Source organism: Eucyclogobius newberryi, unplaced genomic scaffold, assembly GCF_026437365.1.
Source record: "Eucyclogobius newberryi isolate DKJ021-1_F unplaced genomic scaffold, fEucNew1.0.hap1 SCAF_21, whole genome shotgun sequence".
NCBI lineage: Eukaryota > Metazoa > Chordata > Actinopteri > Gobiiformes > Gobiidae > Eucyclogobius > Eucyclogobius newberryi.
In genome coordinates this window covers 27,580,780-27,599,562 of record NW_027315846.1, presented here as the reverse complement: position 1 = coordinate 27,599,562, position 18,783 = coordinate 27,580,780, and the positions used below count along the sequence as shown (strand labels likewise).

General features: G+C 44.2%; 1 protein-coding gene across 1 annotated transcript in view; it reads left to right on the top strand.

Moving 5' to 3' along the window:
• cnksr1 (connector enhancer of kinase suppressor of Ras 1) overlaps positions 1-18,783 on the top strand; it is an 81,515-nt gene that overhangs the window by 17,122 nt on the left and 45,610 nt on the right. Inside the window, exons 6-10 of the mRNA XM_072457868.1 lie at positions 32-151; positions 1,101-1,160; positions 3,983-4,051; positions 4,869-5,003; positions 13,950-14,053. Coding sequence (XP_072313969.1) covers positions 32-151; positions 1,101-1,160; positions 3,983-4,051; positions 4,869-5,003; positions 13,950-14,053 — 488 coding nt within the window. The remainder of the gene's footprint in view (positions 1-31; positions 152-1,100; positions 1,161-3,982; positions 4,052-4,868; positions 5,004-13,949; positions 14,054-18,783) is intronic.

The window sequence follows — 18,783 nt, the reverse complement described above, 5'->3', positions numbered from 1 at the left end:
ATATACATATTATGTGGTGCCTTCTTGTCAGGGCCGTCAGCTGGTGTCAGTGTGTGATGACATCCTAAAGTCCAGTTCAGAGTGGCTCCTGTCCCACACGGCTGAGTTGGAGAGTGTCCACCTTGTCCCTGCCGCCCCAGGAGACGCCCTGGTAACCTCTGCAGCACACCGCACTTACAAGAACCTTCAGAATCAATGTGGAAAGATTTGATGATATAGAAATATTATGCAGCGATCGATTATTTCAGTCATCGAGTAATCTATCGATTCTTTTCCTCAATTAATTGATTAATCAGTTATTTTTTTGTACATTCCGTAAACCATTTAAAGCATATTAAATAATTGTTTAAATAAATGTTATAGTTCATTGTAATAAACAAACAAGGAGCTTCTGCTTAAAATAACACATTTTATTCTTAATTTAACATAAGTTTGACTGCAAAACCACAACATTTCACTGTTCTGTTTGTATGTAAAGAATATATATAAAGGACTAATTGACTGTCAGCAGTTACAGTAAATATGAATTAATTTGTGTTCTTGTCCCATCAATTAAAATAAGAAACTTGTTTGTAAAACTTTGTTGGTGGAACCAGTGATGCTGGTGTTATGAGCGGTGGCTCTTGTGCTCTTCACTTTGGCCTCAGTTTCGGGGACGGGGTGTCCGCGGGGGCGGAGCTAGTTGAGGTGGTTAGAGTGGCAGTTCAGGACGCCGTGTCACTCTTTCCAGTCACACTCTCTTTTGTGCTTTAGCTGCTGCAGGTCCAAGCGGAACAAGCTCCATGTGAAACAAAAGCACCACAAGTCGTCCTGTGCGCTCCATGCACCACAGATTTACCTGTTTTTAATTAAATATGTAAATTAAACAAATCGTTGAGGCAATAAAAATATAATCAAAGCTTTTTCCTTATCGAATTACTCAAGTAATCGTTGCAGCCCTAATTGCAACACATATGGTGCTAAGGTGTTTAGTAAATCATTTCAATTTTATTATTAATGCCATTGTACATGGCCAGTTGTATACTGTAGAGTGTGAGTACACTGTACTCCAGTAATTAGAAAGAAATGAGTCAGTTCTAACATGTGCTTTGGTTTTCCAGGGCATTGAGATCACGTCAACCAACTCCACCAACCACTATGTGAGCGGGACTGCTCTGGAGGTGAGCTGTGATGTCATGAATCCTCTAAGCTTTACTGTGGAACATTTCTGCTCCTTGACCCAAATGTAGAGACAATGAGACGAGCCGGTTCTGGGCCTCATCAAGGATCGTGCAGACATTTCAGCAAGTGCCAATTCTAAGTGACAACTAGAAAATTACACCACACAAACTTCTCATTTTATTAAACACTTCATGCTCTGCCCATCATGCAATGTGTGCTCTATTGATCCCACCTGCAGCTACACTCAGTGTACGTCACGTCACGTCACCTCACGTCACGTCACCTCACCTCACCTTACGTCATGTCATGTCACCTTACGTCACGTCACCTCACGTCATGTCACGTCACTTCATGTCACGTTACCTCACGTCATGTCACGTCATGTCACGTCACCTCACCAGGGCCGTAGCCAAGGGGGGTTCGGGGGGTTCGAACAAACCGCCCATTTGGGTCGACGCCCGCACCGGTGCGTTTTGAAACATGGTTGGCTTTAGGGCCGCGCAGCATGAAAACTAAGTGACGTAGACGGCTGCTGTCGACGTCAAAGAGGAAGAACGAACGAGAGGAATCATGCTGTTTTTGAGTAGTTTTGGAGCGTTTTAGTATTTCATTGTCAGTAATATAGTTGTTGTGAAGCAAAATGAGGGGCACACTTCATGTTGATCAAGTTTAGTCCTGGTTTGGACCTGCTTTAGTCCTGGTTTAGTCCTGGGTTAGACCTGGTTTAGAGTTCCTTCTGAACATCACTCACATGGAAGTGCAAGGCCTGTGATGTGGCTCTCTGTGTCATTTTGGACAGAAACTGTTTTGAGAAGTAGCACAAATAGAAAAAAGCTTGAGAATTTACCTACTTTCTTTGTAAATAGTGGTTTATTGCTTGTATATATCACAAGAATACTTTTATATGTTCATATTTACACCTTGTGGTTCAGTTTGAACCTTTTTAAACGCTTGGTTGAGCATGTTTGAGGGTTTTACAATTAAAAAAACATAATTTTTCCAGACAGACTTTGTGTTTTCTGTGTGTGTTTAGGTCCAGTTATGTTGAAATAGTATGTCAAAGTGAAAAACTAACTAACTGATCATATAGGTGAGGTTGTGCTGAAAAAAAGATGCCCAACATTGGTCTGGTAAACATTTCTTAATGGTGAACGTGTTCGCAAGGAAACACCCCAGGAGACTGGAGCTGGAAGAGTCCTTGCTCAGACCAGAACAGAAGTAAAGTGTTGGATGATCCGTGAAGTGTTAGCTTTGTTCAGATATTTGTTTAACCGGCTACTGTTGTAGTTTCTGTGTGAAATTACTGTATATGTGTATTTTTTTTTGTTTTTTTTGTGATTAAACATTATATGTATACATGTAAGTTATCTACCTCATCATACTAAAAAAGGTCCACCTTGACACAAAAAAATCCTCCCATAGAAATCCTGGCTACGGCCCTGCTCACGTCATGTCACATCACCTCACGTATCCTCACGTCACCTCACGTCATGTCACATCACCTCATGTCACCTCACGTCATGTCACATCACCTCACGTAACCTCACGTCACCTCACGTCATGTCACGTCACCTCACCTTACATCATGTCACGTCACCTCACGTCATGTCACATCACCTCACGTAACCTCACGTCATCTCACGTCATGTCACATCACTTCACGTAACCTCACGTCATGTCACCTCACGTCATGTCACGTCACCTCACGTCATGTCACGTCACCTCACGTCATGTCACCTCACGTCATGTCACCTCACATCATGTCACTTCACGTCACCTCACGTCACCTCACGTCACGTCACCTCGAGTCACCTCATGTCACCTCACGTCACCTCACGTCATGTCACCTCATGTCACCTCACGTCATCTCACCTCAAGTCACCTCACGTCATGTCACGTCATGTCACCTCACCTCACGTCACTTCACCTCACGTCACGTCACCTCACGTCATGTCACCTCACGTCATGTCACGTCACCTCACGTCATGTCACGTCACCTCACGTCATGTCACGTCACGTCATGTCACCTCACGTCATGTCACGTCACTTCACGTCACCTCACGTCATGTCACGTCACCTCACGTCATGTCACGTCACCTCGAGTCACCTCATGTCACCTCACGTCATGTCACCTCATGTCACCTCACGTCATCTCACCTCAAGTCACCTCACGTCATGTCACGTCATGTCACCTCACCTCATGTCACTTCACCTCACGTCACGTCACCTCACGTCATGTCACCTCACGTCACCTCACGTCATGTCACCTCACGTCACCTCACGTCATGTCACCTCACGTCACGTCACCTCACCTCACCTCACCTCACCTCACGTCATGTCACCTCACGTCATGTCACCTCACGTCATGTCACCTCACTTCATGTCACCTCACTTCATGTCACCTCACTTTCATGTCACGTCAACTCACGTCAACTCATGTCACCTCACGTCATGTCACCTCACGTCACGTCATGTCACCTCACGTCACCTCACGTCATGTCACCTCACGTCATGTCACGTCATGTCACGTCACCTCACGTCATGTCACCTTACGTCACCTCACGTCATGTCACGTCATGTCGCGTCACCTCACGTCATGTCACACACGTCAGTTCAAGCTGCGCTTTCCACTCCAGTGGAGCTACAGGCCGAGACCCTTAAGAAAAAAAAAGCCACATTTAACAAAGATTGGTAAGCTCAGATGTCTGTCTTGCCTAAGGGCACAACCAGATGTAATGTCCATGATTAAACCCACAACAGCACACGTTCTTCTTGTTCTGCATTGTGTTAACTCAGCCCTGTCCTGATCTCTGCTCCTCAGCCCTCTGCTGATGTCAGTCTGAGGATTCTTGCTGGAGATGAAGTGATTCAAGTCAATGACCAGATAGTGGTGAGTCACACGGCATGATGAATAACACCTCACAGTCACTGACTCCAGTGCTGGTGCTGCTCTGAACCTGTGTTACTTGTAGATTCCCTGTTACACCTGTTTATTTTTGACAAACACCACACAGATGTATATGTTATCTAATGACCTGAAAACTGGAGCAGACATCTGCGGTGTCGGGAGACTTCGAGAGTTAGCATCACTGTGCTACAACTGGATTTGGTCAGCCAGCCACATGATGCTGTTTAACCAACAAAAAGTTTGGTAATACGGCTGCCTAAATAAAGTAATCAATTGTGCTCTATGATTATAAAAGACCATGACAATGTTTTTGTAGATTAGCGATTGTATATTGTGGGGTAAAATTGTCTTTATTCAAATCATGGTGAAGTGTGTACTCTCTCAGGACAGACAGTTGTTGTCACGCAGATTTCAGACGAGTCGTGTGAACCTCAACTTTCTGCATCTCTCACAACTGTGAAAGTTATATAATGGGCTTTATGCTTCTCTGAAATGTGACAGACTTTTTGCACCAAATGTGGCAGGAGACATTCCAGAGGTAATATTACAAGTGAACGGTCTTATCATCCCTCAAAACAAAGCAAGTCAGCGTTAGGTAAGACTAAGCTTTCCTTTGTGTCTCCACAGTTCAGCTCTTACACTTAAGTCCTGAAGGATGTTACTCCCCTCATGACACAAGATCTGATGACTCTGCCTTACTGAGATCTTTGTTTCTTGTATTTTAAAAATGATTGTGCTTAAATTCCCCCTTGAGGATGGATAAATATAGTATATGTCATATAGCATGTGTGGCTGACAGGTGGGCTGGAGCAGAGCAAACCTGGTGAAGAAGCTCAAAGAGAATCCAAATGGAGTCACACTGGTCCTGAAGAAGGTTCCTGGGTCAAAGAGACGTCAAAATAAAACTCCTGAGCTGAGCGTGTCCAAAGCACAGGTTGGTTCACTCTACAGAATCGTCACTTTAGTTTTACTGTTATTATATTCCAGCTTCCAACAAGGTTAAAATGGCAAGCAAATCTGAGGCGGAGCATCGCAATCCTTCCCCGCTTGACAAACAGGCTCCCACCGGCCCAGATTAAGACTATCCCAACTTCTTTGCATCGGAAGGGGGATAGAATATAACTAAAAATCAGTTATTGCTCAAGATGTCCAAAAGAAATGTGAAATGCAGCGTGATATCGAGTCTCTCTGAGCCGAGGTGATCGCTGCTATGGGTCGTATCTGCTGCAGGAGCCGCTGAGCTGAAAGCAGCAGGAGTAAGAGGAGCACGTAAGGACAAAGTCGAGCAGTATGTTTCAGATAATACGGATGATCTGCAGACAATAAGGGCCCAGATGGAGGCGCTGTGGGCCAGATGGAGGCTCTGTGGGCCAGGTGGAGGCGCTGTGGGCCCAGATGGAGGCGCTGTGGGCCAGATGGAGGCGCTGTGGGCCAGATGGAGGCGCTGTGGGCCAGATGGAGGCTCTGTGGGCCAGGTGGAGGCGCTGTGGGCCCAGATGGAGGCGCTGTGGGCCCAGATGGAGGCGCTGTGGGCCACATGGAGGCGCTGTGGGCCAGATGGAGGCGCTGTGGGCCAGGGAGACAACACTCGAGTTGAAGAACAACAATGTGAAAAATAAGCTCCTGGATTTGGAGTCCAGATCACGTGGTTCTAACCTGAGGCTTGTGGGAGGAGAAGAAGGAGAAGAAGGAGGAGAAGAAGGAGAAGAAGGAGAAGAAAGCTTTTTGGAGAAGATTATTCCTAAGCTCCTTGATGACTCAGGAGTTAAAGTCTCTCCTGTCACAATAGAAAGAGCACATCACCATGACAACCAAGACCAGCAGCTGATAAACCACGAGGCCTGAAAATGATGTTTCTTAAAGATTGTGTGAAAGAACGTGTCATGAAGGCTGCAAGGGTTAAAGAAGACCTCCAGGGTTAAAGGAGACCTCCAGGGTTAAAGGAGACCTCAAGGGTTAAAGGAGACCTCCAGGGTTAAAGGAGACCTCCAGTACAAGCGTGTCTTCTTATATATTTCATACAAGGTTTGTCAACAACGACAAACATTCCATCACATCTGTGACGAGCTCAGGAGGAGATAAATGAGACGGTACTCTTTCCCGAGACCCTTCTGGTGACATTTAAAGGTAAAAAACACATGCTCAGAACACCAGGAGAAGCAGAGGTGGAGCCTCCAGCGTGGGGCATGTGAGTTCAGGTTGTGGTCACCATAGTGATACATTTCTGTTCATTTGAAGAGACTGATGACTTGATGTATTTGTGTTTCACATCAGACTTTCTGCTCCATGTTGGTGTCTGCTTTAGGACATAAACTCTGTGACTAAATACATCGACACATCCATGTGCCAAATGTGGGAGATTGGAAAATACTTGCAGAGTGCAGCGGGGGGCGTGGTGAGCCAGGGGGCCTGGTGAGCCAGGGGGCGTGGAGAGCCAGGGGGCGTGGAGAGCCAGGGAGGTTATATATCCAGTTCTTTCTGAGGATTGGTGTCAGGAGTGACAGGGGAGTTTTTGGGGCCCTTCATTCGGATTGGACTTCCCTCTACAAGGCCTGTTTCCAGCATGAACCCTTTTGTTTCCTTTTTGACCCTTTCAGTGGTTTTGTGTTCTTATGGTTCTTGTGTGTTTGTTGTTCTCAAACAGAGAGATTGAAATGATTCAAGAGTTATCAACGGTACAATCAATACAATCAACCCAATGGCAGGTTTATTTGTAGAACACATTTCGTACACAAGGCAATTCAAAGTGCTTCACAACAGGAAAAGGCATTAAAATCACAAAGAAATGACAGAAATCACAACATAGTTTAAGACATAAAAGAAGAGTGCAAATAAAATCCTTTCAGTCACATGCTCAGCTAAGTGTGTCAACAAGACGTTACGTTCCTTGTTTGAGTACTCTGGCGGGTTACGTTCCTTGTTTGAGTACTCTAACACGTTACGTTCCTTGTTTGAGTACTCTAGCGTGTTACGTTCCTAGTTTGAGTACTCTAGCGTGTTACGTTCCTTGTTTGAGTACTCTAGCGCGTTACGCTCCTTGTTTGAGTACTCTAGCGCGTTACGCTCCTTGTTTGAGTACTCTAATGCGTTACGTTCCTTGTTTGAGTACTCTAACACGTTACGTTCCTTGTTTGTGTACTCTAGCGCGTTACGCTCCTTGTTTGAGTACTCTAGCGGGTTACGTTCCTAGTTTGAGTACTCTAACGCGTTACGTTCCTTGTTTGAGTACTCTAACACGTTACGTTCCTTGTTTGAGTACTCTAACGCGTTACGTTCCTTGTTTGAGTACTCTAACGCGTTACGTTCCTTGTTTGAGTACTCTAGCGGGTTACGTTCCTTGTTTGAGTACTCTAACACGTTACGTTCCTTGTTTGAGTACTCTAGCGGGTTACGTTCCTTGTTTGAGTACTCTAACACGTTACGTTCCTTGTTTGAGTACTCTAGCGTGTTACGTTCCTAGTTTGAGTACTCTAGCGTGTTACGTTCCTTGTTTGAGTACTCTAGCGCGTTACGTTCCTTGTTTGAGTACTCTAGCGTGTTACGTTCCTAGTTTGAGTACTCTGGCGGGTTACGTTCCTTGTTTGAGTACTCTAACACGTTACGTTCCTTGTTTGAGTACTCTAGCGTGTTACGTTCCTAGTTTGAGTACTCTAGCGTGTTACGTTCCTAGTTTGAGTACTCTAGCGCGTTACGTTCCTTGTTTGAGTACTCTAGCGTGTTACGTTCCTAGTTTGAGTACTCTGGCGGGTTACGTTCCTTGTTTGAGTACTCTAACACGTTACGTTCCTTGTTTGAGTACTCTAGCGTGTTACGTTCCTTGTTTGAGTACTCTAATGCGTTACGTTCCTTGTTTGAGTACTCTAACAGGTTACGTTCCTTGTTTGTGTACTCTAGCGCGTTACGCTCCTTGTTTGAGTACTCTAGCGTGTTACGTTCCTAGTTTGAGTACTCTTAACACGTTACGTTCCTTGTTTGAGTACTCTAGCGTGTTACGTTCCTAGTTTGAGTAGTCTAGCGTGTTACGTTCCTTGTTTGAGTACTCTAGCGGGTTACGTTCCTTGTTTGAGTACTCTAACACGTTACGTTCCTTGTTTGAGTACTCTAGCGTGTTACGTTCCTAGTTTGAGTAGTCTAGCGTGTTACGTTCCTTGTTTGAGTACTCTAGCGCGTTACGCTCCTTGTTTGAGTACTCTTGCACGTTACGTTCCTTGTTTGAGTACTCTAACGCGTTACGTTCCTTGTTTGAGTACTCTAACGCGTTATGTTCCTTGTTTGTGTACTCTAACGCGTTACGTTCCTTGTTTTAGTACTCTAGCGCGTTACGTTCCTAGTTTGAGTACTCTAGCGCGTTACGTTCCTTGTTTGAGTACTCTAACGTGTTACGTTCCTAGTTTGAGTACTCTAGCGTGTTACGTTCCTTGTTTGAGTACTCTAGCGCGTTACGCTCCTTGTTTGAGTACTCTAGCACGTTACGTTCCTTGTTTGAGTACTCTAATGCGTTACGTTCCTTGTTTGAGTACTCTAACACGTTACGTTCCTTGTTTGTGTACTCTAGCGCGTTACGCTCCTTGTTTGAGTACTCTAGCGGGTTACGTTCCTAGTTTGAGTACTCTAACGCGTTACGTTCCTTGTTTGAGTACTCTAACACGTTACGTTCCTTGTTTGAGTACTCTAACGCGTTACGTTCCTTGTTTGAGTACTCTAACGCGTTACGTTCCTTGTTTGAGTACTCTAGCGGGTTACGTTCCTTGTTTGAGTACTCTAACACGTTACGTTCCTTGTTTGAGTATTCTAGCGTGTTACGTTCCTTGTTTGAGTACTCAAGCGTGTTACGTTCCTAGTTTGAGTACTCTAGCACGTTACGTTCCTTGTTTGAGTACTCTAATGCGTTACGTTCCTTGTTTGAGTACTCTAACAGGTTACGTTCCTTGTTTGTGTACTCTAGCGCGTTACGCTCCTTGTTTGAGTACTCTAGCGTGTTACGTTCCTAGTTTGAGTACTCTAACACGTTACGTTCCTTGTTTGAGTACTCTAACACGTTACGTTCCTTGTTTGAGTACTCTAGCGTGTTACGTTCCTAGTTTGAGTAGTCTAGCGTGTTACGTTCCTTGTTTGAGTACTCTAGCGTGTTACGTTCCTAGTTTGAGTAGTCTAGCGTGTTACGTTCCTTGTTTGAGTACTCTAGCGTGTTACGTTCCTAGTTTGAGTACTCTAGCGCGTTACGCTCCTTGTTTGAGTACTCTTGCACGTTACGTTCCTTGTTTGAGTACTCTAACGCGTTACGTTCCTTGTTTGAGTACTCTAACGCGTTATGTTCCTTGTTTGTGTACTCTAACGCGTTACGTTCCTTGTTTGAGTACTCTAGCGCATTACGCTCCTTGTTTGAGTACTCTAGCGCGTTACGTTCCTAGTTTGAGTACTCTAGCGCGTTACGTTCCTTGTTTGAGTACTCTAACGCGTTACGTTCCTTGTTTGAGTACTCTAACGCGTTACGTTCCTTGTTTGAGTACTCTAACGCGTTACGTTCCTTGTTTGAGTACTCTAGCGGGTTACGTTCCTTGTGAGTACTCTAACACGTTACCTTCCTTGTTTGAGTACTCTAACGCGTTACGTTTCTTGTTTGAGTACTCTAACGCGTTACGTTCCTTGTTTGAGTACCTTAGCACGTTACGTTCCTTGTTTGAGTACTCTAACACGTTACGTTCCTTGTTTGAGTACTCTAGCGGGTTACGTTCCTTGTTTGAGTACTCTAACACGTTACGTTCCTTGTTTGAGTACTCTAGCGTGTTACGTTCCTAGTTTGAGTACTCTAGCGTGTTACGTTCCTTGTTTGAGTACTCTAGCGCGTTACGTTCCTTGTTTGAGTACTCTAGCGTGTTACGTTCCTAGTTTGAGTACTCTGGCGGGTTACGTTCCTTGTTTGAGTACTCTAACACGTTACGTTCCTTGTTTGAGTACTCTAGCGTGTTACGTTCCTAGTTTGAGTACTCTAGCGTGTTACGTTCCTAGTTTGAGTACTCTAGCGCGTTACGTTCCTTGTTTGAGTACTCTAGCGTGTTACGTTCCTAGTTTGAGTACTCTGGCGGGTTACGTTCCTTGTTTGAGTACTCTAACACGTTACGTTCCTTGTTTGAGTACTCTAGCGTGTTACGTTCCTTGTTTGAGTACTCTAATGCGTTACGTTCCTTGTTTGAGTACTCTAACAGGTTACGTTCCTTGTTTGTGTACTCTAGCGCGTTACGCTCCTTGTTTGAGTACTCTAGCGTGTTACGTTCCTAGTTTGAGTACTCTTAACACGTTACGTTCCTTGTTTGAGTACTCTAGCGTGTTACGTTCCTAGTTTGAGTAGTCTAGCGTGTTACGTTCCTTGTTTGAGTACTCTAGCGGGTTACGTTCCTTGTTTGAGTACTCTAACACGTTACGTTCCTTGTTTGAGTACTCTAGCGTGTTACGTTCCTAGTTTGAGTAGTCTAGCGTGTTACGTTCCTTGTTTGAGTACTCTAGCGCGTTATGTTCCTTGTTTGTGTACTCTTGCACGTTACGTTCCTTGTTTGAGTACTCTAGCGCGTTACGTTCCTAGTTTGAGTACTCTAGCGCGTTACGTTCCTTGTTTGAGTACTCTAACGTGTTACGTTCCTAGTTTGAGTACTCTAGCGTGTTACGTTCCTTGTTTGAGTACTCTAGCGCGTTACGCTCCTTGTTTGAGTACTCTAGCACGTTACGTTCCTTGTTTGAGTACTCTAATGCGTTACGTTCCTTGTTTGAGTACTCTAACACGTTACGTTCCTTGTTTGTGTACTCTAGCGCGTTACGCTCCTTGTTTGAGTACTCTAGCGGGTTACGTTCCTAGTTTGAGTACTCTAACGCGTTACGTTCCTTGTTTGAGTACTCTAACACGTTACGTTCCTTGTTTGAGTACTCTAACGCGTTACGTTCCTTGTTTGAGTACTCTAACGCGTTACGTTCCTTGTTTGAGTACTCTAGCGGGTTACGTTCCTTGTTTGAGTACTCTAACACGTTACGTTCCTTGTTTGAGTATTCTAGCGTGTTACGTTCCTTGTTTGAGTACTCAAGCGTGTTACGTTCCTAGTTTGAGTACTCTAGCACGTTACGTTCCTTGTTTGAGTACTCTAATGCGTTACGTTCCTTGTTTGAGTACTCTAACAGGTTACGTTCCTTGTTTGTGTACTCTAGCGCGTTACGCTCCTTGTTTGAGTACTCTAGCGTGTTACGTTCCTAGTTTGAGTACTCTAACACGTTACGTTCCTTGTTTGAGTACTCTAACACGTTACGTTCCTTGTTTGAGTACTCTAGCGTGTTACGTTCCTAGTTTGAGTAGTCTAGCGTGTTACGTTCCTTGTTTGAGTACTCTAGCGTGTTACGTTCCTAGTTTGAGTAGTCTAGCGTGTTACGTTCCTTGTTTGAGTACTCTAGCGTGTTACGTTCCTAGTTTGAGTAGTCTAGCGTGTTACGTTCCTTGTTTGAGTACTCTAGCGCGTTACGCTCCTTGTTTGAGTACTCTTGCACGTTACGTTCCTTGTTTGAGTACTCTAACGCGTTACGTTCCTTGTTTGAGTACTCTAACGCGTTATGTTCCTTGTTTGTGTACTCTAACGCGTTACGTTCCTTGTTTGAGTACTCTAGCGCATTACGCTCCTTGTTTGAGTACTCTAGCGCGTTACGTTCCTAGTTTGAGTACTCTAGCGCGTTACGTTCCTTGTTTGAGTACTCTAACGCGTTACGTTCCTTGTTTGAGTACTCTAACGCGGCGTTACGTTCCTTGTTTGAGTACTCTAACGCGTTACGTTCCTTGTTTGAGTACTCTAGCGGGTTACGTTCCTTGTGAGTACTCTAACACGTTACCTTCCTTGTTTGAGTACTCTAACGCGTTACGTTTCTTGTTTGAGTACTCTAACGCGTTACGTTCCTTGTTTGAGTACCTTAGCACGTTACGTTCCTTGTTTGAGTACTCTAACACGTTACGTTCCTTGTTTGAGTACTCTAACGCGTTACGTTCCTTGTTTGAGTACTCTAACGCGTTACGTTCCTTGTTTGAGTACTCTAACGCGTTACGTTCCTTGTGAGTACTCTAACACGTTACCTTCCTTGTTTGAGTACTCTAGCGTGTTACGTTCCTAGTTTGAGTAGTCTAGCGTGTTACGTTCCTTGTTTGAGTAGTCTAGCGCGTTACGTTCCTTGTTTGAGTACTCTTGCACGTTACGTTCCTTGTTTGAGTACTCTTAACACGTTACCTTCCTTGTTTGAGTACTCTAGCGTGTTACGTTCCTAGTTTGAGTAGTCTATTGTGTTACGTTCCTTGTTTGAGTAGTCTAGCGCGTTACGTTCCTTGTTTGAGTACTCTTGCACGTTACGTTCCTTGTTTGAGTACTCTTAACACGTTACGTTCCTTGTTTGAGTAGTCTAGCGCGTTACGTTCCTTGTTTGAGTACTCTAGCGCATTACGCTCCTTGTTTGAGTACTCTAGCGTGTTACGTTCCTAGTTTGAGTACTCTAGCGCGTTACGTTCCTTGTTTGAGTACTCTAACGCGTTACGTTCCTTGTTTGAGTACTCTAACACGTTACGTTCCTTGTTTGAGTACCTTAGCACGTTACGTTCCTTGTTTGAGTACTCTAACACATTACGTTTCTTGTTTGAGTACTCTAACGCGTTACGTTCCTTGTTTGAGTACTCTAACGCGTTACGTTCCTTGTTTGAGTACTCTAGCGGGTTACGTTCCTTGTGAGTACTCTAACACGTTACCTTACTTGTTTGAGTACTCTAGCGTGTTACGTTCCTAGTTTGAGTAGTCTAGCGTGTTACGTTCCTTGTTTGAGTAGTCTAGCGTGTTACGTTCCTTGTTTGAGTAGTCTAGCGCGTTACGTTCCTTGTTTGAGTACTCTTGCACGTTACGTTCCTTGTTTGAGTACTCTTAACACGTTACGTTCCTTTTTTGAGTACTTTAACACGTTATTTTCCTTGTTTGTGTACTCTAACGCGTTACGTTCCTTGTTTGAGTACTCTAGCGCATTACGCTCCTTGTTTGAGTACTCTAGCGCGTTACGTTCCTTGTTTGAGTACTCTTAACACGTTACGTTCCTTGTTTGAGTACTCTAGTGTGTTACGTTCCTTGTTTGAGTACTCTAGCGCGTTACGCTCCTTGTTTGAGTACTCTTGCACGTTACGTTCCTTGTTTGAGTACTCTAACATGTTACGTTCCTTGTTTGTGTACTCTAACGCGTTACGCGTTCTTGAAGTGTAGATTGAATGAATAATACAATGTGAAATGTGGTTGAGTGTCAAGAAAAGCACTGTATTGGCAGAATGCATTGTTACTGTATTGTAATGCCTGCCCATGCCTGTGTGTGGTATAGAAAATTAGAACTCAGTGAGCTCCAATTTGGAGTGAAGACCCAGAGAAAAAATATTGAAAGACGACTCAGTAGAGCCACGTCAAGAAGTGATTCTTATTGGGCCAAAGGAAACGCGACGCCAGACTTAAAATAAGCTTTGACCCTCACTTCAGAAACATGCCTAAGAAACGGAACAAGAACAACACCACTGAGAACCAAGCTAGCCAAGCTACAGCTAAGTGGGCTAATCAGCACCAGCCCTGCCCGGTGTGGGCTGGGTACCGCCCCGGAGGAGACCAGGAGCGAGATAGACCCAGTGCCTATGGCGGCTTTGCAAGGATTACAAAGGCAGCAGACGCAAAGATACAAGAGATGCGGCTCTGGCATGTGTGACTCAGGAACTGAACAACCAAGCCACAGCAGCCCAACATGAAATCTCTAATCTCTGATTAGTGTTCATGAACATTGCTATACCACTTGATCTGATACTATTTACTCTTCATATATAAATACACATGTGCTCCAACAGGAGGAGGAGGAGTCCAGGTCTGAGCCGTCTGACGAAGAAGAAGACAACCCCAGGCATTCTATATTTGAACGAGTGGCAGCGTCTGTAAGGTCTTTGTCTTTCAGGTGAGAATAGTATTTTTTGATATTCAAATTTAATTTAATTTAATCAAAATTTAATTTAATCTTTAATAATAACAGTTGCCATGTGGTCTTAAGGATGGGACAATAAAAGTTAATGTTGTTTTTCGCAAAATAAAAAGGATTGGCAATTTTTCCATCCATCCGTCTTCTTCCACTTATCCGGGGCCGGGTGGCGCCGTCCGCAGTCTAAACAAGGACTCCCAGACTTCCCCGTGTGGCCGAGCTCCTCACCTTATCTCTAAGGGAGAACCCAGCCACCCGGCGGAGGAAACTCATTTCGACCGCTTGTACCCGCGATCTTGTCCTTTCGGTTATTACCCAAAGTTCATGACCATAGGTGAGGGCAGAACGTAGACCGACCGGTAAATCGAGAGCTTTGCCTTTCGACTCAGCTCCTTCTTTACCACAACAGTCGATGCAGCGACTGCATCACTGCAGCTGCTGCACCGATCCAACTGTCAATCTCATCCTTCCCTCACTCGTGAACAAGACCCCAAGATACTTGAACTCCTCCACTTGGGGCAAGGACTCCCCACCCACCTGGAGAAGGCAAGGACTCCCCACCCACCTGGAGAGGGCAAGGACTCCCCACCCACCTGGAGAGGGCAAGGACTCCCCACCCACCTGGAGCGGGCAAGGACTCCCCACCCACCTGGAGAGGGCAAGACACCTTCACTTCATAACATCATATGATATTTGAAGAAATAGACATTAAAGATGATGCTAACCACCCCATTCAAACCAATGGGCGCGGCTAAGCTAAGCTAAGCTAGTCAATGTAGCACTCTGTGTAGCACTCATCGGTTTCAAGGTTAGCAAAACGCACTCTAATTAAGACGATCTGGGCCTGATAGTCGGCTCCTAAGATTTGAACAGTAAATGCATTTAGTACATTGAACAGACACAACAAAACAGGAAGATACTATTTTAACCCACCTGTAGCAACAGCCCGAATTCCCCCACCTGGCATGTTATTAGCCGCAGCTAACTTCCTGATTATATGCAGCCAATTGGCGGCGCACCGTCACATGTCGGACTGACGCACGACGCACAGCACGTCCGTTACGTCAACGTGATGACCTAACGGAAAGAGAGAGAGTGCGAGCGAGCAAGAGGGAGAGAAATCAGGGTTACAACTCGGGCACTCAAACTCCTCCACCACGTTAAGGTGGCCGTTCAAGGAGGAGACAATCATTTCTGATTTTGTATAATTGTTATAACCGCCAACCAAGCCAATTAACCATTATATCACAAGCTTGTGCAGAACAAGCTACTTATCCACGATGTTCTTTTCTAGGTTGTTGTTGCAGTCATTTATAGTAGTACAAAGTAAAGTACAATTCTATAAACGTTGTTTAAACATGTAACTTATTCATAATATTAAAATGTCTAGAAGCACGTTTACGTTACCCCGGAACCGGAAGTCCCAACAACATGTATGCAAAGCATTCTGGGAACAGTAGTCTACTGCTACACACGGCGCTCTGTTAAAATGTAAACTACATTATACGTCAGGCACAACGCGGACACCTAAATAAGAAAGGACCCCAAGAATCTTGGGCCAAGACGGCTCCTGCCAAGAGACCATGGATCTATTATATTATCGCAAGAGACACGCTTACGACGCAAACTTTAAACTCAAGGCTAAAGTTTCAGTCAACTGTGGTCAGAGTTTTCACGAAGGCCGGAATCATCACTGAACTGCAGCGTGACTCCAGATGCATCCTGGGATGTGGGATGTACAGCATCAGCACAACTGTTCAACTCAGACACTGAAGATGAAGAATTTAAGGGATGAACTGTAAAAGTGAGTGTGTTGTGTTGTATTTTACGTGTTTATAAGTGATCTTTTCTGAGAGTTGTTGTGAATATGTGACCAGCCGTATGAAAACCAGGAACAAGTCTGCCCAGAGACATTTTGAGTTATTATTCTGAAAGTGTAGTTTCAAATCTATCCAATGATGTCTCACTCATGTACATCTGATAAGATTTGAGTAAGTTGTGGTCATTTGAATGTAAACCACTCTGAAAGTTTTTTACTGAGAAAACGGCCCCGAGTGAGCCCAGAGTCACAGGGGGGCTCATTTGCATCTCATTGAGATAAGCCCTCCCCTCCTCACACTGACTGTTTTTGGTGCATTCAGAACAACCTTAGATTTAAGTAATGTTTATCACACTAATCACTAAAGGTAACAATCCACACAAACACAGAGTTAAGTGAAATTTTATTTTCACGTTAACAAATCACATCTTGTTTTGCCACAACTTAAAACCAGTTCATTAAGACCAAGAACCATTAGATATTCACCATTTTCAATAAAACTCTGCATTGTCCATTTAATATTAGAGGCCTTATTTATCAATGATTTTCTATTAGTCTGCCGTCTATCAAGTTTATCAGAAAGCCCTTTGGCGTCAGTTTAACTTCACGTTTGGCAACCTGCGATTTAGAGTCAATAACACTGCTAGATCGCACAGCAGTGCGCTGAAGCAGCGTTTTAGCTTAGCTTAGCGCCGTCTGCTCCGGTGCCCGAGGCAAAAGTGACGAAAATCATGAAAACTAACACCAAACCACCATAAAACACAGCGTTAAAGCAATCCTTAGAGTTAAAGTACCTCAGTTCCATTGCAGTGCAATGCAGGGGTCCAGTGCTGCAGATCTCACAGCGCTTAACAGTGCAGGGTTTTAGCTTCGCTTAGCTTAGCTCCGTCTGGCTCCGGTGGAATAACAAACCGAACTCAGCGGCTAGCGCAGGAACAAACACTGGGAACTGGGGGCACTTTCGTCTTAAGCATTTGGTGGATGTAGTTGTTGTAGAATCATAAGCTCTGGAGAAAGTCTGGAGAGATGATTGAAATGTCTCCCGAGGAGAATACGTAGCTGCTGCTGAATAAGTTGCCATGTGCTTCCAGCTGATTGGTCAAAAAATAACAACATTGCGCTGCTGGAAAAATAAGTGACACCCCCGAGCGGAGCACGCAAAGACCCGAAAACTACCCATCTTTAACAGCTTAACCCTTCGGGGTCGACGCCCGCGGTGCGTTTTGAAACATGGTCGGCTTTAGGACCCTGTAGCATGAAAACCAAGCAACGTTGACGTCATACGGAAGTGGAGACCCATAGCTACGTCCGAGTGTTTTTTTTTATGTGAATCCACCCATTAAAAACAAAGTTATGATCATTTCAATTCCATTAAAAATGTGCGGAAAAATATGCGCTCTTTTCTGCGCGCGTTACATTTCTTATAATAACTTTGTCGAAAAAAACGTTAGCTTGTGCTAACCCGGATGTTCAGGATGCACACGAGGAATGTAAACATTAGTCACATGACAAATAGTCAAAGAAGAAGAACGAACGAGAGGAATCATGCTGTTTTTGAGTAGTTTTGGAGAGTTTTAGTATTTCAAGTATTTCATTGTCAGTAGTATAGTTGTTGTGAAGCAAAATGAGGGGCACACTTCATGTTGATAAAGTATAGACCTGGTTTAGTCCTGGTTTAGACCTGGGTTAGTCCTGGTTTAGACCTGGGTTAGTCCTGGTTTAGTTCTGGTTTAGTTCTGGTTTAGTCCTGGTTTAGACCTGATTCAGACCTGGTTTAGACCTGGTTTAGTCCTGGTTTCAGGGTTCAGAATAAGCGGTATCGCATTGCAAAATGCGACGCAATTTCTCTCATGCGATGCATTCGTCAGAAAAAAGTGCTTTTGTATCGCAGCTTTTGCGATACAAAAATGTGTGTTCCATTGTATAACCAAAGCGCCTAAAAGTACTGATCACTCGTCAATCGATCGTCAATAACGGCATGACATGTAGGGACGCTGTGTTGACATGACGAGTCCCGCTGCTGTCTCAGATCGAGTCTGAAAGTGGGAGGAGCCACGTGCGGTAAAGTTAGTGTCACAGATACAGACTTCTGAGGTCAATAGCTCCTAAACGCAAAAGTCTTTGCAGATCATACACATGCCAAAATACTCGTCAAATTGAGCGGTACAATTTGAATAACACATAAAATACACCATGATGGACACCACAGCAACCTTTATTTTTTCCGAGTGCAATGACAATTAATATGTAAATTAGACTCCTGCAAAAAGTCATCTGATTGATGATGATATGGAAGAAAGTTGTAAATAAGGCCATCTGACTTTGTGTTGATTAATTTGTTCAACAATATCATACCATATTTTGCGCACAAAAAGGCGCACCGGACTATAAAGCGCATTAAGCTAAACAGATAAGTCAGAGTCAGTTGAGCTTTATTAAACACGTTCAACTCATTCAGATCAACATTGTTCAACATCAAAACACACTCTGCTACCGCTAACAGACACGTTAGCATATGTGACTCACCACCCTAAAAACCGCCACGAGTCGGCCCCGACGAAACAGAGAAAAAGACAAATTAAGGTTTGTTTTTTTTCAAATGTGTGATTTTTTCGTTTTTTTGCATTATGTGAAAGTTGAAGTTATGAAGGAGCCCCTCCCCCTCCGTGCTTCAGGTAACAGTATTTGTTACCTTAAAAGTACACATTAACCCTTCGGGGTCCGGAGCTTTTTTGGCAGTTTTTGGGTACCTTCAATTTTGCCCTGATATAGTACATTAAGAAATGTTTACCAGACCAATGTTGGACATCTTTTTTTTCAGCACAACCTCACCTATATGATCTGTTAGTTAGTTTTTCACTTTGACATACTATTTCAACATACTGGACAT